General features: G+C 33.3%; 1 protein-coding gene across 4 annotated transcripts in view; it reads left to right on the forward strand.

Moving 5' to 3' along the window:
* The window catches only part of LOC128249177 (lachesin-like), an 822,107-nt gene that overhangs the window by 769,358 nt on the left and 24,819 nt on the right, over positions 1-27,930 (forward strand). For all 4 annotated transcript variants that reach the window (XM_089361058.1, XM_089361060.1, XM_089361059.1 and 1 more), the window contains one exon: positions 22,023-22,046. In XM_089361058.1, coding sequence (XP_089217184.1) covers positions 22,023-22,046 — 24 coding nt within the window. The remainder of the gene's footprint in view (positions 1-22,022; positions 22,047-27,930) is intronic.

The following is a 27,930-nucleotide window of genomic DNA, read 5'->3' on the forward strand; positions in this document are numbered from 1 at the left end:
CATGTAGTACATTGGAGAAGTATCTTCTAGTATAGCTTCATCAACCAGTTCCTTGTGAGTGGATTATGTAGATGTAGACAGTGCAAAGCCCATTGTACACACACAAACACATGATGTGTGTAACACACACTCACACACAGCACACATACATGCACACTCAAATACACACACACATATTCACAAATATATGATACATATGTGTGTGTGTGCATGTGATGTATGTGTGTGTGTGTATGTGTGTGTGTGTGCAAGTGCTGTGTGTGTGGGTAACTTGGAAACAGGTGAGGGTTGGCTACAGGAAGGGCATCCAGCCATTAAAAAGAAGCTGCTTCACTGAATCCCAACTGACTCATGGAAAAGTAGACATTAAGGCAATAACGATGAGGAGGGAGAGGAGGAGAATGATGATAACCATGTTGATGATGAGGATGATGATGATGAGGATGACGATGATGATGATGATGCTGATATGTGTATGAGTATGTATGTGTCTATGTGCATCTCTGTCAATGTTCAAACTGCATCTCACATGAACAAGCAGTGATCAACAAATTGTGAAGTTTGTTGTCATTCTTTACCAGTAGACTGTTCACAAGCTCTGCGTTGTTGAAGATGCATAAGATATCAAAAATATTTCTTTTACTTGAAAAACAGGTAAAGGTTAGCAACAGCAAGAGCATCCATCTATAACGCAATACTTCAAAGAACAGAGATTTATCTAACACATGCGAACACACATTAGATAAATGGGCATAAATAATGGGCATAAAAATTAAAGAACTTTGAGCAGTCTCGTCTTCACTCAGGACATAGCCAAGTCTTAAATATTAAAGTTGTTTACATATCTATTACTTTGGTTGAAAGAAACCAACAACAACAAGATAAAAAGTGTGAGATTATAATTATGTGCATAGAAAATTGTCTCAGAGATTTCGATGAAGGAGCAGTGAAGTAATTTCTCTAAATGGTAGAAATATCATCATGATCGTTGTCAGGGGCGTCGTCATCATTATCATCAGTATCCTCGACATTATCTGGTTGTCAGTGTTACCATTGCCCCAGTTACAGCTGTTGTTGTCATCATCATCATGCAAGTCGTTCTTGACAGCGACAGCAAATGGCAGTGGCATTACGACATTACATTGTTGCCATCATCAGACCCACCATCATCAGCATCACCATTATCATCATCATCATTGTCGTCATCATCATCACCATTGTTGTCATCTTCATTTTTACATCTAAGTACATATAAATTGAAATATATATATATATATATATATATATATATATATATATATATATATGTCTATATCAAAGATTGAACAGACAAAACACAACAAGGAGAAAAAGTTAGACAAAAGCAGAGCAAACAGGAAACAAGACAAAAACTTAACAGACAGAGAATATAGACAGGGACACGATACATGGAATATTCGCAGCTGAGTTTTCCTCTTCAATCAATGACCAAAATATCATCATTATATATATACATGTGTATATTCATATGCTTATATGAATACATGCATACATATATATATATATATATATATATAGGTGAAACTTATGTTTTTGTTTTCTGAAAAAGCAACGATTTGGACTTACAACACTTTTTCATAATAGCAATGATATACACATATATATATATATATATATATATAAATATAAACATACATATGTACATACATATAATACATACATATATACATGCATACATGCATACATACATACATATATTTGTATGTATATATATATATATATATATATATATATATATATATATATATATATATTCACACAGGGAATGAAAGATTGAGATATGTATGTGTTTAATTAACGAAGCTTAATTTTTATTAAGTCAACATGTATGACTTTTTTTAATACTTTTGGGAAAATTAGTAATTACAAGTTTCATGTTGTCTTGTGAATATTTTAATTTATTTTTTAGTTACATCCAGCTTCTGTTGATGCCATATCCCATTTATAAACATGCAAAAGCATATAAATACATATATCTAATTACATACACACATATGTATTTGTATACAGATATGTGTGTGTGTGTGTATAGATATATATAGATATATATATATATATATATATATATATATATATATATACATATATATGTACTTACATGTGTATACTTATATGTATATATATTCATATTTATATGGAAGTAAATATATGCATATATGTGTGTGTATGTATGTATATATACATATGCACACATACACGCATATATAAAACTGTATATGCTTATATAATTTTGTTAGCACGTATTATATGTGTATGTCTGCAACTATATATGCATACACTTAGAAATTAAATAAAGTAACTATTTTTTAAAAATTGCCCGCTTTCTTCTTTCTCTTCCACTTCTTGTCCTTTTTCTTTTCTTTCTTCTTCATCCATTCCACCACTTCATCCTCTCCAAATCCATTTCTAAGCAAGGAAAAACTTTCAGACAAAAAAAATTTTAGACTTTATAAAAATACATAATAATAATAATAATAATAATAAATCCAATAATAATAATAGTAATAATAATAATAATAACAACAATAATAATAATGATTATGATTATAATAATGAACAAAATAACATTTTTTTCCTTAAGAAAAAAATACGGCCTAAATTACACCATAAAATCCTAAACTGAAAATAACAACAATTACAAGAGTAACAACAACTATAACAACACTGACGATGATGGTGATGCTGATGACCATGATGATAGTAATAATAATGCCAACAATAATAATAATAATAATTAAAAAATAATGAGAAACTCCAAGTGTTGTTAGTTTGCTTCTCAAACAGTATTTAAGATCGATAATTCGGTGACTTAACTGAATCGAGAAAAATTATTTTGCTTTATTTATAGATCCTGTTATTTTTTGTATATTTGTTTTTGTTCATTCTGTTTTTTTTTTGTTTTTGTCCCTTTTTATGTGTTGTTTGTTTATTTGTTTGCTTCAAATCAAAGTCGAATTTTTTTATAATTTTTTTAAAAACTTTTTTTAGCTTGTGTTTATTTGTTTGTTTGTTCTGGAATAAAAATGTCTTGTTATTGTTGTTATTGGTTATCGTAGTTATGGTGGTGGTGGTGGTAGTTGTGTGTAGGTAGTGGCGGTAGTAGTGGTAATCGAAGTGTGGTGATGGTACTGTAAGTGGCTTTTTTTATATTAAAAATCTAAATATTCTTCAATTATTATTGAATTTATTTATTTATTTATTATCATTAGTATTCTGTGTATACATGGGTATATGCGTATATATGTGTAAGTGTATACATATATATATATACATACACACATACATTCATACATACATATATATACACATATATATACATATATATATATATATATATATATATATATATATATATATATATATACAAATATATATATATATGTATGTATGCGTGTATGTATATATATTTATATGTATATATATATATATGTGTGTGTCTAGATGTGTATGTCTGAGTAATTTATTCTTCATGGTACTTGTCTTCACACATATTTTGACATAACAGTCAAAGCAGTTCAATGTATATTTGCAGACAAAAACACACCCCTTTTTTTCTTTCTTTCTCTCTCTCTCTTTTCTTCCTTCTTTCCTTCCTTCATTTCTTTCTTCTTCATCTTCCACCCTTCTTGCAACTTCTCCTCTCGCTCTGTCCCACTTATCTCTTTTTCCTCTCTTTCACAAAATGTCACAGATGAAAGGTTTTCTTTATCATTATTCTTCAACAGTTAAAATTTTTTTTTAAATGGTTAATAGATCATCATGGGATGGTAGAATCAGTAAAAAACAAAGCTTTCTTCTTTGGACGGTATTTAATTTAGACCCTAACGTTTGGAGTTCAAAACCTACAATCTTAAGCTTAATCTTTTTTCAGTCTTCCTTTCATTTTTCTTGTTTCAATCACCATCCTACTACTTAGCTTCTTCTTCTTCTTCTTCCCTTCTCCTCCTTCTTCATCTCCTTCTTCTTCTCCTTCTTCATCTTCTTCTTCTCCTTCTTCTTTTCCTCCTTCTTCTTCTCCTTCTTCTTCTTCTCCTCCTCCTGTTCCTTCTTCATCTTCATTTTCTTTTTTCACCCTTCTCATAACCCTTCCCCCCCTCTCTCTCTCTCTCTCTCTCTTCCACTCATTCAAGAAATCTCTGACATGAAAGGCCAGCACTGTCTTTACTCTCTCAGAGTAAGGCTGTGGGTTGGCAGGACCATTATTAGCACAGCAAACAAAATGCTCAATGGCATTTCTTGCAGGGCTTCACATTCCAGGTTCAAATCAGAGCAAAGATCAATTTTACTTTTCATATATTGATGTAAATACCTGTATAAATAAATATCTATAAATAAATATAGATATAATATACATCAAGTACAGGACATCATCAACGAGTGAAAAATACATAGACACATGAGTGATATGTACAGGGCAAATTACCAAAAAATATACAAGAACAGGACATCACCAACAAGTGAAAAATGCATAAGCACTTAATGAGATACAAGTATAAGACAAAACACCAATGGAAGTCTAACCCCTCCTCAGTTGTCGACTGTTAATTACTCCCTATTTCAAGACTTTCAACAACAATATAGGAAAACTTCATAAAACAGCAGCAACCAGAAATTTTATATATATATATATATATATATATATATATATATATATATATAGAGAGAGAGAGAGAGAGAGAGAGAGAGATGGGGGGCAATGTGCTTCTTCTTTTTGTTTCCATCCGTGACAGTCACTGACAAAGCTTCACTTAGTCCAGGGCTATAGTAGAAGACATTGGTCCAAGGTGCCATTCAGTGGAACTGAAAGTAAGAACCACGCTGAAGCAAACTTTTTACCACACAGCTATGCATATAAGCACACGCACACACACACACACACATATATATAGAATATGAGAGCCGTAGCCGATGCCAGTGCCACCTGACTGGTAACCTTGCTGGTGGCACGTAATAAGACCCATTCAAGCGTGGGTCGATGCCAGTGCTACACAACTGGCTCCCCATGTACATAAAAAGCACTGGTCAAAGCCAGTGCCCCTCAACTGACTCCCATGCCGATGGCATGTAAAAAGGAACCCACTACACTCTCATAGAGGCTGGTGTTAGGAAGGGCATCCAGCTGTAGAAACCTTGCCAGATAAAATTGGAGCCTGGTGCAGCCTACTGGCTTGCCAGTCCTCAGTCAAACTGCCCAACCCGTGGCAAAATGGAAAATGGATGTTAAACGATGATGATATATATATAGAATGGATATATGTTGCATGTGTGTGTGTCTATATATATATATATATATATATATATGTATGTATATATATATATATATATATATATATATATATATATATATATATATATATATACATCCATTCTGAACTTTTTCCTCTGCCACATTTCATTCACTAGACATTGGTCATTTGAAGACTATATTAGGAGGGACTCGCCTAAAGTGCTTTACAGTGGTTTTGAACCTGAAACCACGCGGTTGATAAATCAGCTTCTTAGCCATACTCTTATACATGCATCTGTTGTTTTCATATCAAAAAATTAGCATTTCTATTCTATTAAAGACGATAGATACCAATATTGGTAGAGTGCCAGATACCACTCTGTTATGACTTTTTATATTTCTGAGTTCATATCCTCACAATATAAACTCTGTTTACCATTCTTCTGCAGGTGATATAATACAATAGTGGTCACATACTGATGCCGATCTAGATTACTATATTGCCCTCCCAAAATCTGCAGTCTTTTACCAATTATAAAAAATCATAATCACCAACATTATCATCAAATCAGTTGTTGGCAGAATTATTGTAATGTCATACAGAATTTAAACGATGCCAAAGTTCAAAATACATTTTATTCTGTCATTCTTTGCCTAAGCTATTCCAATAAATTTATATCATTAAAAATGCCATAAAATTTTATTAGTAGTAAATATAAAGGTTAGAGAAATTAGAAGAAATTGCAAAGCACAAATGGACCATTTATCACTAACGAATTTAATTCGATCAGTTTCACAGTTGAAGTCTCACTAAGTGGTATTTATATTTTGCTATTTCACTTTAAGCATTAAGTACCAGTAATTTTTTTACATCTCCTTTCCCATTCTAGTATTGGTTAAACAAGACTCTTGAGGCAGTATTTTATAGCCAAATGCTTATCTCAATTCAAGTTCTTTTAGTCACCTTTTTATGACATGCAGAAATATTGTGTATATTAAAAGAACTAAGTTACACAAGCCTCTGATATTGAATACAGAGTTAACCACTTATGGTATGCAAATTAGTAGCTCCAATTCTCTAGAGTTACTAATTTGATATGTATTTATATAAACAGATTAGTTGTTTGTTCCTTTGGGATTGACTAAGTGATATAGACACTTCTGGTTCCAAATAAGAGCAGAAAATCAATTAAGGCATTTCATCATTTTTTTTTTTAATCTATCTATGGAGAAATAGGTAATTTTGACACGTGTTTATATCTAGAATGTAGGTTTACATACAAATGTGCATGTGTGTATATCTGCATGTATGTGTGTGTATATATCTTCTAACAATGTATAATTGGTAAAGAATATAAACATTGCCAATAAATATAAAAAGAAGTGACACTCCCTCGTCACTCTCCCTATGTGCAAAATGCTGTGAACTAGTGATTAACCTATTGGGTACCTATAACCAATGACACTATAGTGATCACCATTTGCAGTATAAAACAAACAGAACCAGTATTATATTGAAAGCCACAGATGACTGAACTAGAATGATTACAGACAACAAACTAATGGGATTTTTCAGTTTGTAGCCTTTCACCAATCCTGTATGGTGGCTGTAATTAAATAGTTAAGTCTCAAAGTGTTCAAGTCTTCCTAGCTATAAGTAAGCGTTGTATAAAAGCATTGTAAACTGTGAGCAGCTCGCATTTGTTTAGAGTATTGATTTATTACACTGGAAGATGCCACCGACTTTTAGGGAAGGTGTCATGGTAATCATCATCATCATCATCATCATGTTTTAATGCCTGTCTTTCATGCCAGCATGGATTTGAAGACAAATTAAAATGAGATAAATTCGTTAATGTGCTGAGTTGTACTTCAGCAGTGGGCCTAGGCCCAAGACAGAACCCCTACTAACAACACTATTTTATCAATAAATATCAACGGCTGATTGAAGCTGAATTATGTGATATACTGGGTCTTGTGTAGAATATGAACAAATCGCAAGAGTGGCTGTATAGCTTGCTTATGAACCACATGGTTCTGGGTTCATTCCCACTGCGTGGCACCTTGGACAAGTGTCTTCTACTATAGCCTCGGGCCGACCAAAGCCTTGTGAGTGGATTTAGTAGACGGAAACTGAAAGAAGCCTGTCGTATATATGTATATATGTGTGCATATGTTTGTGTGTCTGTGTTTGTCCCCGCCCAACATCGCTTGACAACCGATGGTGGTGTGTTTATGTCCCTGTAACTTAGTGGTTTGGCAAAAGAGACTGATAGAATAAGTACTAGGCTTCCAAAGAATAAGTCCTGGGGTTGATGTGCTCGATTAAAGGCGGTGCTCCAGCATAGCTGCAGTCAAATGACTGAAACAAGTTAAGAGTAAAAGAGTAAATCAATATTAGATGAATTTGTTAAAATACTGAACTTGTATTGATATGCATGTCCGTGTAAAGATAATACTCTAGTTTTCTTATCTAAATGGAAAATAATGATTTGTTACATTGGAAAAATTCCACAAACTTTTAGGTAAGGGGTTTAAGGTTGCCAAATTAAAATGAGAAAAGTTCAAATCCAGTAGGATTTGAACAGTAGTGTAGAAGAAGTAAGCCATTGCTCTAGAGAGATAATACTAACTACTTTAACTGATCAAAAGAATTCCATTCTACCATTGTTTTCAACTACCTACAAATTTGGGTATTAACATTAATTTGATATTATTTCCTCCCTTTCTACTCCCTTTCCTTCATTCTTTCTTTCGATACCGATTCCTCATAGTATTTGCTCTAGAACCTTCCTTCTTATACAGCTCACCCTATCACATTTTCAGCTGCAAAATTCAGCTCAGCTAATGAGTCTGTAAAATTCAGCTCAGTTAATTTTACTGCAAAACTCAACTCAGATAACCTTTTAGCAAAAATTCACCTCAGCTAATTTTGGTGCAAAATTCAGTTTTACCAATCTGATAGACTTCCAGGTTTTCTGAATGTCATCTAAGTTAGGCATACAAATTGTCAGGCACCATTTCCCAAAGATGCTCAGCTGCTTCAGATGACCTAAAAGAAGCAATTATCATACCCTTACAAAATGGTACCTGCTGATTAAAGTAAATCAACACAAAACTTGGAAAAGGGAAAAGAAAACCCTTTGGAATTATTAGCTGTAAGTGCTCTGTGCTCCCCCTGGATACTACCAAGTGGTATAACTGGTACTTGATACACCATTCAGAATATACAAAAGAGATAACTAAATTAGGTTTGACTACTGAAGCTGTTTGATTGTAGAGCAGAAAGAAATAGACAAAACGTTTATTTGTGTTAGTGGAAAATGGTGTCTTATGAAGAATAGAAAATTTCTGACTATATATGCCATACCATCTAAGTTAGGAAGGGGTAATAGACCAAAATCTTTCAGCTTCCTAATTCTACTTTGATATGGAGTGGTGGAGGTACATTCTATGTGAAGCAGCTTCTCACCAAAACCTTGTTATTTTTTATAACAAGGTTTTGGATGCTCCATCAAAAATCTCTATTCACTTTTTCTTTCCTGGATTGTACTTGTAAATGTGTTGCATAAGTTTATACTATAAAATCTTTATCAAATAGTCAAGATTTATGTATTAGAACACCTATTTCTCTTTTCTCGTAGTGGGTGTGTGTGTGTGTATATATATATATATATATATATATATATATATATATATAGAGAGAGAGAGAGAGAGAGAGAGAGAGAGAGGAATGACCAGCAAAAGTGGACTCCTATATGCTAGAAATAGATGCCGAATCATTTAACCACGAAGAAATATGTTCTCAGTAAAAAAATAGCGACACAACAGACTGTAAAAGGGCAAGGCAAATGAAAATATACTAAAAAAACGATTAACCTACGTACCATGGTTTCACCTGTTAAAATTTACATAAGTAAATATCTGCAGGATCATCATCGTAGTCTGTCGATTTAAAAATATAATTTCCAGAACTAGACATAAGACGTCCACCCGAAATGGAGCACGTGTAGAGTTCTACAAATTACATTCAGTATAGCCCTTCAAATGTCTTCCATCTGGCACGCTAATTTTAACAGGTGAAACCATGGTACGTAGGTTAATCGTTTTTATTAGTATTTTTTCATTTGTCTTGCCCTTTTACAGTCTGTTGTGTCGCTAATTTTTTACTGAGAACATATTTCTTCGTGGTTAGATGATTCGGCATCTATTTCTAGCATATAGGAGTCCACTTTTGCTGGTCATTCCTCTTATTTTTGTATGTAATATAATTTTAATCTTCGGATTTTTTTGATATGCTAGACCACTGGTTTTAATTGACTAATATCAAATTCTACCCTTATTAATAAATTTTAAATATATATATATATATATATATATATACATATATATATATATATATACATATATATATATATATTTATAAACATAATTTAGGGATCAGCAAATATTTGCTTCACCATATACCGAAGTTCAGAAATAGCAGCTTTTAATTTGTAATAATTGTATATATATATATAAGAGATATTACTGCTGGAATTATATATTTTCGACAGTATAGCTACTTTGTTTATGGAAGATTTTAACTTGATCAGTAATTGCAGTTGTTTTAACTACTCAACTAAAATCTTATCGCTTTTGATTAGTCCTGCAGGGTATGGAAATCTTGTTGAATCCAAATTTATTTTACTACTGAGATTTCATTCTCTGACAGATATTTTCCTGGTCTATAAACCATTCTGCTATGTTTAGAGGGAATTTGCGCTATAGGTCCTTCACTTGATATTGAACACATTTCCAATACTTTAGATACTGTCGTTAGAATTTATAATTTACAATCATGAGATTTACAATATCTCTGAACTATTTCTGGAGACGAAGACAATTTGTGGCATTATTACAAGCTGGCTGCGTTTGTCTCATTCCCAAGGTAATACAAGTAGATAGAAGTGCTTTACTCAAGATTGCAGTGAAATTCTCTTAATATAATTATGTGAACCTACAGGTTTATAACATATATCATCTTTCATCATATCCCCTCCCTTAAGTTTTATATATTTCAAATGATTATTGTTGTTATTATTGTTATTATTATTATTATTATTATTATGTCTTACTGTATCAAATCTTTCCAATTATAACTCAAATCATCCAAACAACAATAGGTTCTGAGAATATGGGATTGTAAAACAAAAAGAAGAAAAAAAAATGATTGAAAAACTGAAAATGGTGTTACCACAATTTGCAGAAAAAATTTTGACAGGAGTTATAACAGGAATATTTGAGTTGTGACTCCCATTTCAAATTACAATATTGAATAGAAAATACTCCACATTTGTTTTATCATATATTGGCAAGCAATCATTACATCTTAGTTGGTTTTTTTTTTTTTTATGTTTCTTCTTTTAGTGCAGGCTTATTCTTAAAGTAACATTTTTATATCAATTTATTTCTTATATATAAATATATATGTGTGTGGTTTTATATATATATGTGTGTGTGTGTATGCATGTGTGTGTTAAATAAATTTGTTTCGAGAAAATTGTGTCTGAATCAGTAAAACTTTTTTTCTACATTTAGAAAATTTGTTTATATAGGTGTAGGCATGGCAGTGTGTTAAGAAGTTTGCTTCCTAACTACATGGTTTGGGGTTCAGTCCCACTGCATGGCACCTTGAGCAAGTGTCTTCTACTATAAGCCTTGGGCTTATCAAAGCCTTGTATGTGGATTTGATAGGTAGAAACTGAAAGAAGCCTGTTGTGTGTGTATGTGTGTGTCTGTGCACGCATGTGTGTATCTCTCTCTCTAAAACAAGATGCTGTGTAAGACAGATTGATATTTTTTGTAAATGCACAAAAACAGTTTTAAGGGCTACATACTTTCTATTGTTGGTATTGGATTAGCGAATCAATTATGAGAAGGGAACCAAGGGATAAGCCCCGCTTCCCAGGAAATACCAGGTACGTCAGCTAGTATATATATATATATATATATATATATATAAAAGATAATAAGAGTGAAAAAACTACAGAAGGCTTGTGTTACATGGTTAAAGTATATATTTAAATTGTGTCAGAAAAATGTTATAAAATCTTTTTGGTATATAAACATTGTATTTTGAGAAATAACCGATTTTGTGTTGTCTTTTCAAATTTCTCTACTTCATTGTAACGTGTTCGCTAGCGAGGGAGTGTTCGTAGCTTTGGATAAACGAAACTACAGGAGGATCAGTTAATTATGATTTTACTCAACATATTCCACTCAGAGATTAACATACTTATTTTAGTGGTCCTTCAGCTTTTCAGAAGGGCTGCTGCATGCAATAAGAACTCAGAAGTTTGAGCCACCAACCAGGCCTTTCACAACACCCTTAAAGCCAAGAACTAGTTAGCACCCCATCACATATATATATACATATATATATATATATATATATATATATATATATATATATATATATGATAACCTACTTTCTGCTTCTATGTACCACACACATTCACAGCATCTTCACCAGCCTGGGGCTGGAGAAGCAGACAGTTGTCTAAGTTACCATGTAGAGTTACTGAACCTGAAACCACTTGGTTGTGGGTGTTAGCCCGCTTGTTTGAACAACAGGAAAACTCATCGTTGAAATCAATAGAAGATTCATACTTTTGCCTTTAGTGTATATATGTGATCATAAACATATGTGGTATACAGCACATATGTATAGATTTACGTTCATATCGGACATATGATAGGCCAAGAATTATGGTATATTCATAAGCGTGCATATATATGTATCTGAGAGCGTGGCACTTATGTGTGTGTGTGTGTATATATAAATATATATCAGAGGATATACATGTAAACAAATGTATGTGTAGTTGTGTGTGGATGTATGTGTGCTTCGGAGTGTGTGTATGTGTGTATGCAAGTTTATACACACATATATATATATGCACATACAGGCACTCACGCATGTGCTTACATACATGCAAGTATTTATATGTATATATGTATGTATATGTACATATATGTTTGCACACGTACATGCATATGTATGTATATATATATTTAGAGATAGAGAGATATGTACGTATGAATGTATGTATATGTACATATACACACAACACATACATTATATACATAAGTAAGTTCTGTTGTGATCCTGTGTTGAGTCAATGAGATATCAGCCATATGAAGTCTGATGCTAAAACAGGATGTAACTAGATTCAATAGCAAAGTAATGAAGGCACCAGAAGATACCAAAATACTGACCATCTTACCAGTTCACTCATGTGTAACATATTTAGTCTTTTAGTTTGTGAGTTCTTGAGATTTTTTCAGTATTTAGTGTCTTCTTGTGATGTTTACTTATTTTTGTTTTGTTGTTGCTGTTTTTGTTGTTGTTGTTGTTGTTGTTCTTTAGTTTGACATCAATTAGGCTTATTCAGATAGTGGATCATTTGGTTTTCTTATGTATGTGTGTGTGTGTGCGCATGTGTGTGTATGTGTGTATACATATATATATATATATATATATATTTCTTATACGTGTGTGTACATACATACATATATACATACATATATATTTATGCATACATATATATATATATATATATATATATTTATATATATAATCATTCTAAGTGATGGAGCATGGTTTAGTGGTTAGAGTCTGTAGTTCACAATCATAAGGTCATGAGTTCGATTTTCAATGGCATGTTGTGTCCTCAAGCAAGATACTTTATTTTATGGGCAAAAATGAGTTAGTTGTACCTGTTACCTGTATTTGAAGGGTTCAGAGGGCCAGCCTTGCCACATTCTTTGCCATACTGAATCTCCCTGAGAACTACATTGAGTGTATGCATTTCTGTAGAGTAGAAGGCTCGGCCACTAGCATGTTCCTTTGACAAGCAGGCTGTCCTGTTGCTCAGATCAACTGAAACCTTCATCGTCGTACTCGATGGAGCACTACTATAATCATTTCAACATCCGCTATTCCATGTTTCCATGTTCAGATGGTACTTGTTTACATTGATTTGCAACAGATATTCTTTTCATCATTTACACTATTTACATTATTTACATTCGACGGATATTTGTCCTCATCTTGTTTGTTGTTAACACAATGTTTCGGCTGATATACCCTCCAGCCTTCTTCAGGTGTCTTGGGGAAATTTCGACCTGGGTTCTCATTCCTAAGGTATTTTTTGATGTTGTCATTATTATTATTATTATTATTATTATTATTAGTGTTCAGGCCACTGCTTGGAATCAAACTCGGAATTTTGGGGTTAGTAGCCCGCGCTCTTAACCACTATGCCATATGCCTGTGGGCATATTCTTTTATTCTTTTACGTGTCTTAGTCATTAGGATACGACCATGCTGGGGCACTGCCTTGAAGAATCAACCCGAGTATATATTTTTAATACCTGGTACTTATTCTACCAATCTCTTTCACTGAACCGCTAAGTCACAAGGACATAAACACACCAACACCAGTTGTCAATTGGTGGTAGGGAACAAATACATACATGCACATAAATGACAGACTTCTTTCAGATTCATTCAACCAAATCCACTTGGATGGCCTAACTCAGCTATCTATCTATCTATCTCATAATTTGCCTCTGTCTTTGTTTGTGTTTGGCTCCCCCATCACTTGACAATCAGTGTTGATGTCTTTTGCACCCCTTGTAACCTTACAGTTTGGCAAAAGGAACCGATAAAATAAGCACCAGGCTTAAAACAAAATATAAGTACTAGGGCTGATTTATTCAACTAAAATTCTTCAAGCATGGCTGCATGTCTCATGACTACTCAAGGAATAAAAGAATGTGTGTGTGTGTGTGTGTGCGTGCATATGTGTATTTGGGAGGAGAAGATAGCTTTATGGCAGGTGATAAGAGGTTAAAGTATGATAGAATGATATGCACAGGTGTGTCGCTATAGAGAAGATCCATGGTGATTCCACAGTATATTCTTTTCTTCTCTAGGCACAAGGCCTGAAATTTTGGGGGAGGGGGGCCAGTCAATGAGATCTACCCCAGTATGCAACTGGTATTTAATTTATCAACCCTGAAAGGATGAAAGGCAAAGTCAACCTCGGCGGAATTTGAACTGAGAATGTAAAGCCACATGAAATATCACTAAGCATTTCGCACAGCGTGCTAACGTTTCTGCCATCTCGCCACCTTTAATCCACAGTATACTGGAACCAGTAGTAGTAAGTGGGAAGAAGATAAAGATGGGAATGACGGGTGCTTGATCAAAATCTCAATGTACACATTTATATGTATAATATAATACATAGACATGTGTTTGAGTACATATATATATATATATATATATATATATATATATATGTATGTGTATGTATAACATTTTAGGCATGTGTATAAGTACATATGTGCATGTATCAATATGTATGCATGTGCGTGTGTGTGTGTGTGTGTGTGTGTGCAAATCTATGCGTACTTAATTGAAATAAACATTTTTGAAATAAACAGGAAAAATGTTCATTCATCTATCTTCCTGTTTATTTTAATTATCTCATCATAAATCTGACATGAAATATGTGAATATACTGAAGGCATATGTACATATGCAACATAACTGTCTTCATTCAATCTCTGTTTACTATGAGAATAGTTTGATATCAGCGGGAGGGCCTTATGAAGTTTCTTCCTTGCAAAGATGTTGCCTGGAAAGCCAGCTATATATTCTTGTAAATAGCGATTCGTTATAAGTTTGATATGATAAACTAACAATTGTGTTAAAAGTAATGGTTGTTCTTGATGTTTTTGCTGTTGTTGGTTGGTGTCTGGTAATATTAGTCAAGAAGTAACGTGGTGAGCTGGCAGAATCGTTAGCATTTTGTCCATCTTTACGTTCTGAGTTCAAATTCCACCAAGGTCAACTTTTCCATTCATCCTTTCAGGGTTGATAAACAAAAGTACCAGTTGATCGTTGGGGTCAATTACATTGACCCCCATAATTGCTATCCTTGGGTCAAAACTTGAAATCCTTATTATTCTCATTAAGGTGGTGAGCTCACAGACTCGATAGCACACTAGGCAAAATGCTTGGCAGCGTATCGTCTGTCTTTACATTCTGAGTTCAAATTCTGCTGAGGTCGACTTTGCCTTTCATCGTTTCATAGTCAATAAAATAAGTACCAGTTACACACTGGGGTCGATGTGTGCCTTTAGTAGAGAGGATTATTATTATTATTATTAAGGCAGTGAGCTGGCAGACTCATTAGCATGCTGGGCAAAATGCTTAGTGGTATTTTGTCTGTTTTGTTGATTACATTGTTATTATTGTTGTTATAACATGAAGGCATGTGGCTTGATGGCTAGAGTATTTGATTCATGATCAGAAGATCATGAGTTCAATTCCCAGCGATGCCTTGTGTCCTTGAGCAAAACACCTTATTTCCTCCGCTGGCAAAAGTGTGTTGTACCTGTAATTCAAAGGGCCGGCCTTGTCACCCTCTGTGTCACACTGAATCTTCTTGAGAACTACATTAAGAACACACATATCTGTGGAGTGCTCAGCCACTTGCACGTTAATTTTACTACAAGTAGGCTGTTCTGTTTGATCATATCACCTGGAGCACTCGTCATTGAAACAGAGAGCCAAGCCATTGTTGTTGTGGTGGTTCTTGTTGTTCTTCTTGTTGTTGAAACTGTTTTGTTCTTAGTGTTGGTATTATCAGTGTTGTTCTGTTAAGATTGACAAAATAATATATGAATCATCTTCTGAGGAGGGGGGGGGGGTCAATACACTCAAAATTTAATCTCTCTCTCTCTCTCTTCCCCAAATTTTTGATCATTGGCCAATTTTAGATATAAATATATCTTCTTTATCGTCATCACCTTTGTTGCTTTAGATATTGTCATCATCACTGTTATTGATGTTCCTGTTGTTATTTGGCCCCAGGTTAGACCTGACTGAGAAAACCTACGATCAAAGGCACTCCCACCATGACCCTGCTGTTTTTATTTAGACATTGTGCACCAGTATGCTTAAACTATGTTATGGAATATATCTTTGGTGGGGGGATGGGGGTAGTTGAGGGGGTTGTAGGTGGTGGGGGGAACTGGAGTTGGAGGGTGCAGAATCCATTACAATCACAGGATGTGATTCGAGGGAGATTTGGCTAATATTTCTTGGAGGTGAATGTTGTTGCTGTTATGTTCTCGTTCTATAGTCATCACATCTACGAAACATCATTACCAAGACTAACGGCAGAGCATCGAGTTCAATAATATATACAGTCTTGCATTTATTGCCATTTCTTCCTCTCTTTCCACCCCTATCCACCTCCCACTGCCCCCCACCCCTTCCTCCACTCCTCTCTATCAACATCGTCATCAACAGCAGCATCATGTTTGCCATTATCATCATCATCATCATCTTCATCATCATCATCTTCATCATCATCATCTTCATCATCACCACCACCATCACCATCACAATCATTTGACATTAATCTTTCTTTATTTCCCCATCACCATCACCACCACATACACACACACACACACACACACACACACACACACACTTTTTTTTAATGCTAACTCTTTAAAATATTCTTTAATGTCGTTATTGTCATTATCGTTATAATAATCATCATTGTTATCATCAATATCAATCATTGTTATTATCATTATAATTATAGGAAATTATTTATTGATCAAATGTTTGATTATTATTATTATTGTTCTTGTTGTTGTTGTTCCTATTATTATTATTATTGTTATTATTTTTATTATTAGTACTAGTATTAGTGTTATTCATGTTGCTATTATTATTAGTACTTGGTCGGTGAATTGGCAGAACCATTTACATTGTCAGACAAAAATATCTTACATTATTTGTTCTGGCTTTTTATGTTCAAACACTGCCAAGGTTTTTTGTATACTTCATCCCTCCAGGGTTGTTGGCATAAGGAACGAGTCACACACTAGGTTCCCTAGTATCAATAAACTCTTTCTTCTAAAAGCTGCTGGTCGTGAACCAAAATCAGAACCGACATGGGTGGTGGGTTGGCAGATTCATTACAGTATCAGAAAAAAATATCTTGTGATATTCCTGCCAGTGGTTTACATTCTTGGTTCAATTCCAGTCATAGTCAACTTTGCATTTTATTATTTTAAGGTCTATAAAATAATGTACCAGTTGAGTAATGGGGTTGACAGGTTTGACTAACCCCATTTCCTATCAAAATGTCTGTCCTTGTGCTATGTAGAGTCATTAGCACATTAGATAAAATGCCTAGGAAGTTCTCATTTGGCTGGAATTGAGTTTGCCTTTCAGCTCTTTGGCAGAGTTCCATAAAATAAGTATCAGTTGAGCTCTGGGGTTGTTGTAATCAATTAACTCCCTTCTCAAAAATCACTGACCTTGTACTTAAAATTAGAAGCCATTTAAAGGTGACAAAGTGACAGAAACATTACTGTGACAGACATGATGCTTAGCAGCATTTCTTCAGGCTCCAAATTCTACACAGGTAAAAATTTACCTTAAAAAGTTTTATTATTTCTGAGTTCAAATTCTGCCGAGGTTGACTTTGCCTTTCATCCTTTACAGTTCAATAGACTAAGTACCAGTTGAGCAGTGGGGCCAATGTAATCTTTTAATTCCTCCTTTGAAATTTCTGGCTTTCGGCAAAAATTTCAAATCAATATTATTATTATTATTATTTTTATTATTATTATTATTATTATTATTATTATTAGCCAAGGTCAACTTTGCCTTTCATCTTTTCGTGGATTGATAAATTATTTAGACACTAATATGATAAGCAGGTTCTTCATTCGATGAAATAACTGACCCCTTAACACCAAAACCAATAGAGATACATTTTCATTTAACCTTGTCATGACATACGTACATTTCTCTGATTACCCTTTTCCTTCTCTCCGGACTTGCTGACAAAGAGCCATGCTCAAAATGTCACACCCCATCTTTTTTCCATCATAAACTTCCTCTGAGCATCACTCTAATACATTCACTGTGTATGTCTTTTTGATTTTTTTGTTTTCCCTGTTTTTGTTTTTGTTTTTTATTTGCCAATATACATATTTATATTGGCAAATTATATATATACTATCTTGCCCCATGCCATCAAAAATGAGAGCTAATTATAGTATTTTATACGTAAATAAGGTACAAAACAAAATTCTTCAAAAGAATATTTAAGTTTTCCTTCCTTCTTGTACAACTTAAGGCCACATAAAGCTGGCTGTGTCTAAATATGGGATAGAATATGGCTGGTAAATCAAATTAATACACTTGTCAATGTTATCTAGTGGTTGTCTTTTGAGATGTGACATCGATCATCGTTTGTTACTGAAAGAATGCTGATTCACACATACAAACATCTACATACTTTTCAAACAGTTATATTATGAAACTTAAACATGAATTCAGACATGCACACAATTGATACCCTGTTGGTTATGATAAGTATTCCAGTTGACCTAATCGTTCATAAGTTGATCTGGTCAACTTATGAAATCCACGTGCAAGTGGCTGAAAATTCCACGGACATGCATCCCCTTAATTACTTCCCTTCTCAAGTCATACTGACTCATAAGGGCCAGTCTCCCAGTTTCCATGGCATATTAATTTCCCACCTGGATGGGACGCCAATCTGCTGCAGGATTACTCCTTTTTCCCAGCTAGTGGACTGGAGCAATGTGAAATGAAGTGTCTTGCTCAAGATCAGAATGCATCACCCAGTCCAGGAATCAAAACCACAATCTTACAATCATGAGTCCAACACCCTTATCATTAAGCCACGTGACTCCACATTGCATTCCCTTAACCCTTTAGCATTTAAATAGTTCATATCTGACTGAAATATTTTACCTGTTTTATGTTCAAATCGACCAGATCTGGTCCTTTACACCTGCACTACAATGTCATTCTAAAAACAAATAACCACACCATTGAAATCTCAAAGCTATGAGATAATGCATAATTAATTTAGAAACACCACAGATAAATACGCATAACAGATGACGAATTAATATAAATACTAAAAGGTTCATGTAGTTCTAAGGAAGATTCAGCATGACACAAACAGTGTGGCTAGGCAGGCCTTTTGAAGTATGGATACAAAGGGACTGGCAGCAAATAAAAGAAATCATCATCATCATAATTATTGTTATTATTATTACTTTTTTTTTTTTTTGTTATTTGCTATTGGACTAAAATAAAGTGTCTTGCTCAAGGACACAATGTCCGGCTGGGAATTGAACTTATGAACATGAGCTGAATGCCGTAACCACTAAGCCGTGCACCTTCACAGACAAACAACATCATATATGTGTGTGTGTGTGTGTGTGTGTGTGTGTGTGTGTGTATTACTCTTTACTCTTTTATTTGTTTCAGTCATTTGACTGTGGCCATGCTGCAGCACTGCCTTTAGTCGAGCAAATCGACCCCAGGACTTATTCTTTGTGAGCCTAGTATTTATTCTATTGGTCTCTTTTGCTGAACCACTAAGTTATGGGGACTTAAACACACCAGCATCAGTTGTCAAGCGATGTTAGGGGGGACAAACACCAGCCACTTTACTGTGTACTGGATGGCTTTTACGTGTCACTTGTACCAGCCACAGTCACAACTACACTTACCTTGCTACGCCATATATATATATATATATATATATATATATATGTGTATATATATATATATATATATATATATATATATGTGTGTGTATATATATATATATATATATATATATATATATATATATATATATATATATATATTTCTTTATTGCCCACAGGGAGCTAAACACTGAGAGGACAAACAAGGACAGACAAAGGGATTAAGTCGATTACATCGACTCCAGTGCGTAACTGGTACTTATTTAATCAACTCCGAAAGGATGAAAGGCAAAGTGGACCTCGGCGGAATTTGAACTCAGATGAAATACCACTAAGCATTTCACCTGGTGTGCTAACGATTCTGCCAGTGTATATATATATATATATATATATATATATACACACACGTGCAGGTGCATCACAGATCTTTCCAATACCATTGGTTCCAAAACCCTAACAAGTTTCTTTCAATTTCTACCTACAAAATTTACTCGGAAGGCTTTGGTCAGTATGGGGTTATCGTAGAAAGCACTTAGTCAAAGTACCACACAATGGGCGATGGAACTGAACTCAAAACCATGTACTTGAGAAGCAAACATGCCTGTTGCCTACAGCATTGCATTATCATTATCCAGACAGAATGTGCCTCACTAAAGATTTACCTCTTTATTACAAGCTATGTAGGATGTACCTCATGGCTGCTTTATATCATTGTCCATCGAGAGTGCCTGTACCTCACCATAGATATAGCTCACTGTTACTATATATAACGCATATCCTATCGTTGTGCTTCTTGCCTTCATTTGAAATTTCCATGGTATTGACGTCATCTTCCATACTTCTATCTTCCACATTCCATCAATCTGTCTCTTTTCTGATTTTTCTGATTGTCTCCAGGTGCTTTGAAATTTGATAGTCTGTATATTTTTAACTTTATAGTAAAAAAAAAAAAGAAATTTAAAAAACCTCATCTCAGACATTTAGAAATGTAAAATGCCAAAAATCTCATAGTTACTTAATAGGTCATCATTACTGCTTTCATATTATTATTATTATTATCATTATTATCATTATTATTATTATTATTATTATTATTATTATTATTATCATTATTATTATTATCATTATTATTATTATCATTATTATCATTATTATTATTATCATTATTATTATTATTATTATTATTATTATCATTATTATTATTATTATTATTATTATTATCATTATTATTATTATTATTAATCACCCTGGTGGCAAATAAAAGAAATCATTATTATTATTATTATCATTATTATTATTATCATTATTATCATTATCATTATTATTATTATTATTATTATTATTATCATTATTATTATTATTATTATTAATCACCCTGGCGGCAAATAAAGGAAATCACTATTATTATTATTATTATTTACAATTATTTTTATTTGCTATTATTTTTATTATTATTTATTATTTTTATTTTTATTATTATTACTACTATTACTGTTGTTATTATTATTTTCATTATTATTATTATTTATATTACTACTGCTAGTACTACTACTACTACTACTACTACTTCTACTACTACTGCTACTACTAATACTACATTAATACTTTTATTTTTATCAACAACATCGTCGCCATCAACATCATCATCATCATCTTCCTATAGATTCCTCTTCCATCTTGTAAAATCAACTTTTGCATCATTCATTATTCACCGTAAATATCCTATTTTTCTCTTTTGGTTTTGTTTTTTTGTTTTTTTGTTTGTTTTTTTTGTTTTTGGTTTGGTTTGATATTTATTTTTATTTTTGCATATTTTGTATCAATTGATGTCAGTGCCATCTTTTGATATCATCAGCATCATCATCTTCATCATCATCCTCATCATCATCATCATCTTCATTACCATCAACACCACCATCCTCCTTGTGATACTCATCATTATCATCACCACTGCCATCACCACCACCACCACTACCACCATAGCCACTATCACCATAATCTGATCACCACCACCATCATCGTCATCATCGTCATCATCACCACTTTGCAAGTAGTCTTTTTTTTTTTATTTAATATCGATTATTTTTTTTTTTTGATGGTGCATTAATAATAATTTTATTTTTTTTCCTATCTTTTTCAGCGGACTCGAATAATGTCAAAAGAGGTATGTACAAAGATTTTAAGTCCTATAATTCTATATTTAACAAGCACCACTTCAAAAGATGCACATAAACCAATAATTATAATAATGTAAAAAAAATTTTTTTTAAATAATAAAAAAAAAAAAAGAAGCTAAAGCGTACTGAAGGCCCCACCCTCACTCAAAACTAACCTTCTACCACACATAGACACGCTGCCAGCCCTAAATCAAATATTGGGTATTTTCCATCATTAGAAAGTCATGCCTCACTTCATTGAAACTCTATTTGGATGACATATTGAAAATTTTACTTATACAACTAAATGTTGTAATTATATTTATGTATCCAGTAATTTAAAATGAATTCTGATTATATCTGAAGGATGCACAAAGAAACAATTCAGCAAATGGACATTTATTTAAGATTTAAGGTTATAATTTTTCCATACTATTAACCTCATCTTTATTAAACTATCTATTATTTATAATATTTATATCATCTCCTCCGCATTTCAATCAATTTCATCTCCAATCCTCTTCACCATCATCAACTGTTTAATTTTTACAAAATGTTAACATTCCCAGACTGGATTTAAGCTTTGTATGTATCTGTTCTGTTTATATCTACACCTCATTCCCATCAGTTTTGAGCTTTAGTTTATATCAGCTTGTTTCTCCATCTTCATCCTCATCATGTTATTATCATTATCAGGTGTTTTATTCTTCAAATATGGCTTCATACTAGGATTATGTATTTCAACTTAAGCATAGCAACAACCTCTTCACACTAGTCCCATTAGTGCATGTAACCATACGCTATACAGATGAGGTAAGGCAGCAAGTTACCAGAATTGTTAGCACACTGGACAAAATGCTTAACAGTATTTCTTCCAGTTCTATGTTCCAAGTTCAAATTGCCCTTGATTCATTCGTAGTCAGTAAAATAAGTTCCAGTTGAACACTGTGGTCGAAATAATCGATTATCGCTCTCCCGCAAAACTTCAGGTCTTGTGCCTATAATAAAAAGGATCATACCAATGGTTCTCAATTGGTTTTACCTTTAGACTTCTTTGATTCTTATTTTACTCAGATGTCCCACCACAGTCATTCAATGTTTAAATAATCCTGTTATATTTTTATAATTAAATATTAGGAAATGTATAAAAAAAATTGTTAAAATATTTTGTAAGAGTATAACAGATTAATTGTATATAAATCATAGCAACAAAATTTTATGTGAACCCCCAAGGATCATATGGGCCTCAATTGAGAACCACTGAATTATACCGACGAGGTTAATAGTTTTAAAAATGATAACCTTATTAATGACATGTCATCTCACATCCTCAGATATATATTTGTTGGATACAGTCAATAATGGATATTGTATTAATTAAATATCTGAAGCAAACTCATTAACCTTTAGCACACTGCATTTTGTCTAGAATTGTTTCCCCAAACGACTGCCCTTTTACTAAAGGGGAGAAAACTCATATGGTAACATGATGCCCTTATAGTGTGCTAAAGGTTAATAATTGTTCTGTAATTGTTACTTATAGTCAATAATTTAATCTAAATATTCAAAGGTTTTATTCAAATATTGATTTTTTGTTTGTTTGTTTTTGGTTTCTTTTGCTTCGACCTTTGCTCTTCAAAATTAACATAGCACTGATCTATTATTTAGGTTTTAGTTAAAAATAAAAGGAAGCCAAAGGCATAGCTAGAGGAAAAAAGCAACAGAGGGTGCAGTTGTCACCATGTGCAATGACCCACCGGGTACAAATATAAAAAGGGGCAAAAAATATCCACTGTTCTGTCATGCTTTGCCCCATCACCACCCACACCAAATGCTGAGAAATAACTAACTCTTGCTTCTTCAACATAACTCGTTAGCATTCAAATTCCTCTGTCAAATGTAATGCAAATTTTTCAAATAAATAATGCATAATTAAGTAGCTTCAAGATTTCAATGATTTAATGGCTCATTTTTAGAATGTTACTGTAGGGTATGTTTGAGAGCCCAGATCTGGCTAGTTTGAACATAATATAACAGGAGGAATACGTGGACCAGATATGACAGGTTTAACTGCTAAAGGGATAAGGAGCAGAGCCCTGTTATCTCTACAGTCTCCTCCAAATTTGACAACATTGTTTTGCTCATCATTTTAGCTTAAACAACTGTTTTCAAAATAGGTTGGCAACTTGCGTCACAGTGTAAGTGGCTGATGATTCTCACAGGTACTTGTTCTTTTTACTTAATCCTCAGGAAAATTCTTGCATAATATTGTATATATATATATGTGTGTGTGTGTGTGTGTGTGTGTGTGTGAATTATAGCTTCACACATCCCACAAACTTTCAAATATTCTCTGTTCACTCACTTTCACTCACAAGCCTTGGATTGATCCAAGTCTATGGTAGAAGGTACATGCACAAGTTAGATGTTTATAATTTACATATATATATATATATATATATATATATATATATATATATATATATATATATATATATATATATATATATAAAACTGGCTTCTTTCAGTTTCCATCAACCATATCCACTCACAAGGCTTTGGGTGGCCTGAGGCTATAGTAGAAGACAGTTGCCGAAGGTGCCCTGCTGTGGGACTGAACTTGGAATCATGTGGTTGGTAAGCAAGCTACTTACCACACAGCCACTCCTGCGTATTATATATATATACATATATAAACACACACATGCACAAACGCACACACATGTATGTATGTATATATATATATATATATGTGTGTGTGTGTGTGTGTGTGTATATATATATATATATATATATATATATGTATGTATGTATTTACACATACATGGTGGTATCCCTGTACAGTGAGGTGAAGTGGGCCATTGTGAGATAAGTGACATGGCCATACTGTTACACCAGTGGAGATGTTAAAAGGCAAAACTGCAACTTATCAATCCTCGGAATTTTCCACTGACAGACCAGCATTCAGTTGCTTCAGCCTATTTCCTTTCTCCCCTTCTCTCTTCCCATCTCTCCCACACTCTCTCTTTTCTCTCTTTCTCCCCCCTCTCCCTCTCTCTCCCTCTCTCTCACACACACACACACATTGAGTCTGCTATTGTTGCATTGAAGAATGGACATGATAAGACTTTGTTAGTGAAGAAATATTCAACAATCTCCAAAATATTCTGTCCTTAAGCCAATTTCTGTACAATTTCTCATGAACACTTGGATAATTAATATAATTCTTCATAGAAGAGTTTGATCATTTTAATTGTTATGAGGGTTAACGAATGTAATGACATGGAATCTTGTTCTTTGTTCGGGTGTGAAGAAGAAGAAGAAGAAGAAGATGGAAGTGTTTGCTTCATTGCAAGATGGTGGATGGATAATCAACCTAAAATGTATTACAAGAAAGCCAGAACACTAAACAAAGCAGGCAGGCTTTATAGGGCTGCCAAACTGAACAAGATAAGGAATGTGAACAAAGGCAAAGGAGGGAAACAAGGGAAGGGAGGTGAACAAGGCAAAGGCAGTGAACAAGATAAGGAAGATTAATAAAGCAAGGGAGCTGAACAAGGCAGGGAAGTTGAACAAATCAAGGGAGCTGAACAAGACAGGGGGAGGTGAACAAGACAAAAAGTGAACAAAGCAAGGAAGGTGGTCAACGTAGAAGTGAATAAGTGAGGGAGGTAAACAAGGCAAAATGTGAACGAGTCAAGGGAGGTGAACAATGTGAGAAAATTGAACAAAGCAACGAAGGTGATCAAGGCAAGAAAGCTGAATGAGCCAAGCAAGCTGAACAGAGCAGGGAAGGTGAACAAAGCAAGGAATGTTAACAAGACAAGACAGCTGAAAATGCAAGGAAATAGGAAAAGGGAAGGGAGGTGAACGAAGGTGAACAAAATGAGAAAGGAAATATGGCAAGGAAGTTGAACACCATAAGGAAAACGAATGCAGCAGAAGAAATTGAACAGAGTGAAAAATAAAAATAAAAGTGCTAAACAATCAAAACTTAATAAACATGACAATCCAAGCATCTTTTAGTTCACATATCACGTATAAATTGTTCAATTAATTATTACCTACTTAATCAAATCTAACAAGAAAGAACTGCAGAAACGGGAAAAAAAAAAAAAAAAAAAAAAAAAAAAAGAAGAAAAACCATTATGATTACTACAACTGACAAAATCAGCAACAACAACAACAACGACAAAGAATCTAAGAGACAGTCAAACTGTAAATCAATAAAGTTAGTCAGGCAAGGTCTGGGGGTGGGGGGATCATTTTGCTAAATGTCAAATACACCACAGAAATCTGATCAAGTGTAATGACATTGAGACTAAGCTGTAATTAAAATTAATTCCTTCATTGTGAAACTATAGAGGCAGATAAGAACGTTTATTTATTAGCATATGCAGCAGAAAATTAGGTATAATAGGTTTAATGTGAAATAATATGGTAGGATGAATATATGAATATATAGACACACACACACACACACACACACACATATATATATATATATATATATATATATATATATATATATATATATATATATACATATATATATGTATTCACATATTTGCGTATATATATATATATATATATATATATATATATACATATACATATATATATGTATTCACATATTTGTGTATATATATATATATATATGTGTGTGTGTATATATACACACACACACATATATCATATATATATTCATAATAAAAATGTTCATATCTATATGTGTGTATATATCTATGTGCATATGTATGTATATATATATATATATATATATATATATATATATATATATATACACACATATATCATATATATATATATTCATAATAAAAATATGTTCATATCTATATGGGTGTATATATCTATGTACATATGTATGTGTATCTCTGTGTGTGTGCGTGTGTGTGTGTGTGTGTGTGTGTGTGTGTGTATAATACATATGCACACATACATACCTTCATCTAAAATATAATTTTATACAGAAGTCATTGTCTGCTGCTTATTCTAATAAATAATTTATCGGTTTATGTGTGTGTGTGGGGGGGGGGGAGATAGAGGTAAACACACAGGAAAGCTGCCAAATACCATGATCCTATTTAACAGTTTAGGGGAAACAGTTGTCAGATCTGGTTATTTCCAGTTGACATTGCTGTAGGGGCTTCCCAGCACTGTATGTGCGGAACAAACAATGCTAACAAGACTGGCAATGTCAGCAAGGAAAATAAAGACAGCTGTTCACTGGTTAGCCAAGAGAGTACTCAATAAAGGGAGCATCTTGCTGACTCTGAACAGACAGAAGGAATTGACAGGAAATCAGAAGAAGACGGCCAGTAATTCATCATCATTAGAGGATGTTGTAGTTTAGGGTCAAAATACCTAAGTAATGTTGATCCCTTCTGATGACTCCCTTGCTAATTAAAAGCTGTCGTAAAATGTGTTTAACTAGATCTACTATTATCCCTACTAGTTGCATTTCATGTATCTAAAAGTAATATAAGGCATGCATATATATATATATATATATATATGTGTATATTTTAATCTGTAAAGCTCAATTTAATTTTAATTTTTTATAAATTGATTTTAATTGAGTTTTTACCTGTAATTTTGGATTTTGTCCCTAGTATTATTATATATATATATATATATATATATACACAGATGCAGGAGTGGCTATGCGGTAAGTAGCTTGCTTACCAACCACGTGGTTCTGGGTTCAGTCTCACTGCATGGCACCTTGAGCAAGTGTCTTCTGCTATAGAATCGGGCCGACCAAAACTTTGTGAGTGGATTTGGTAGACAGAAGACCATCGTATATATATATATATATATATATATATATATATATATATATATATGTCTGTGTGTGTATGTGTTTGTCCC

Source organism: Octopus bimaculoides, chromosome 12 (assembly GCF_046866305.1).
Source record: "Octopus bimaculoides isolate indiv1 chromosome 12, ASM4686630v1, whole genome shotgun sequence".
Lineage (NCBI taxonomy): Eukaryota > Metazoa > Mollusca > Cephalopoda > Octopoda > Octopodidae > Octopus > Octopus bimaculoides.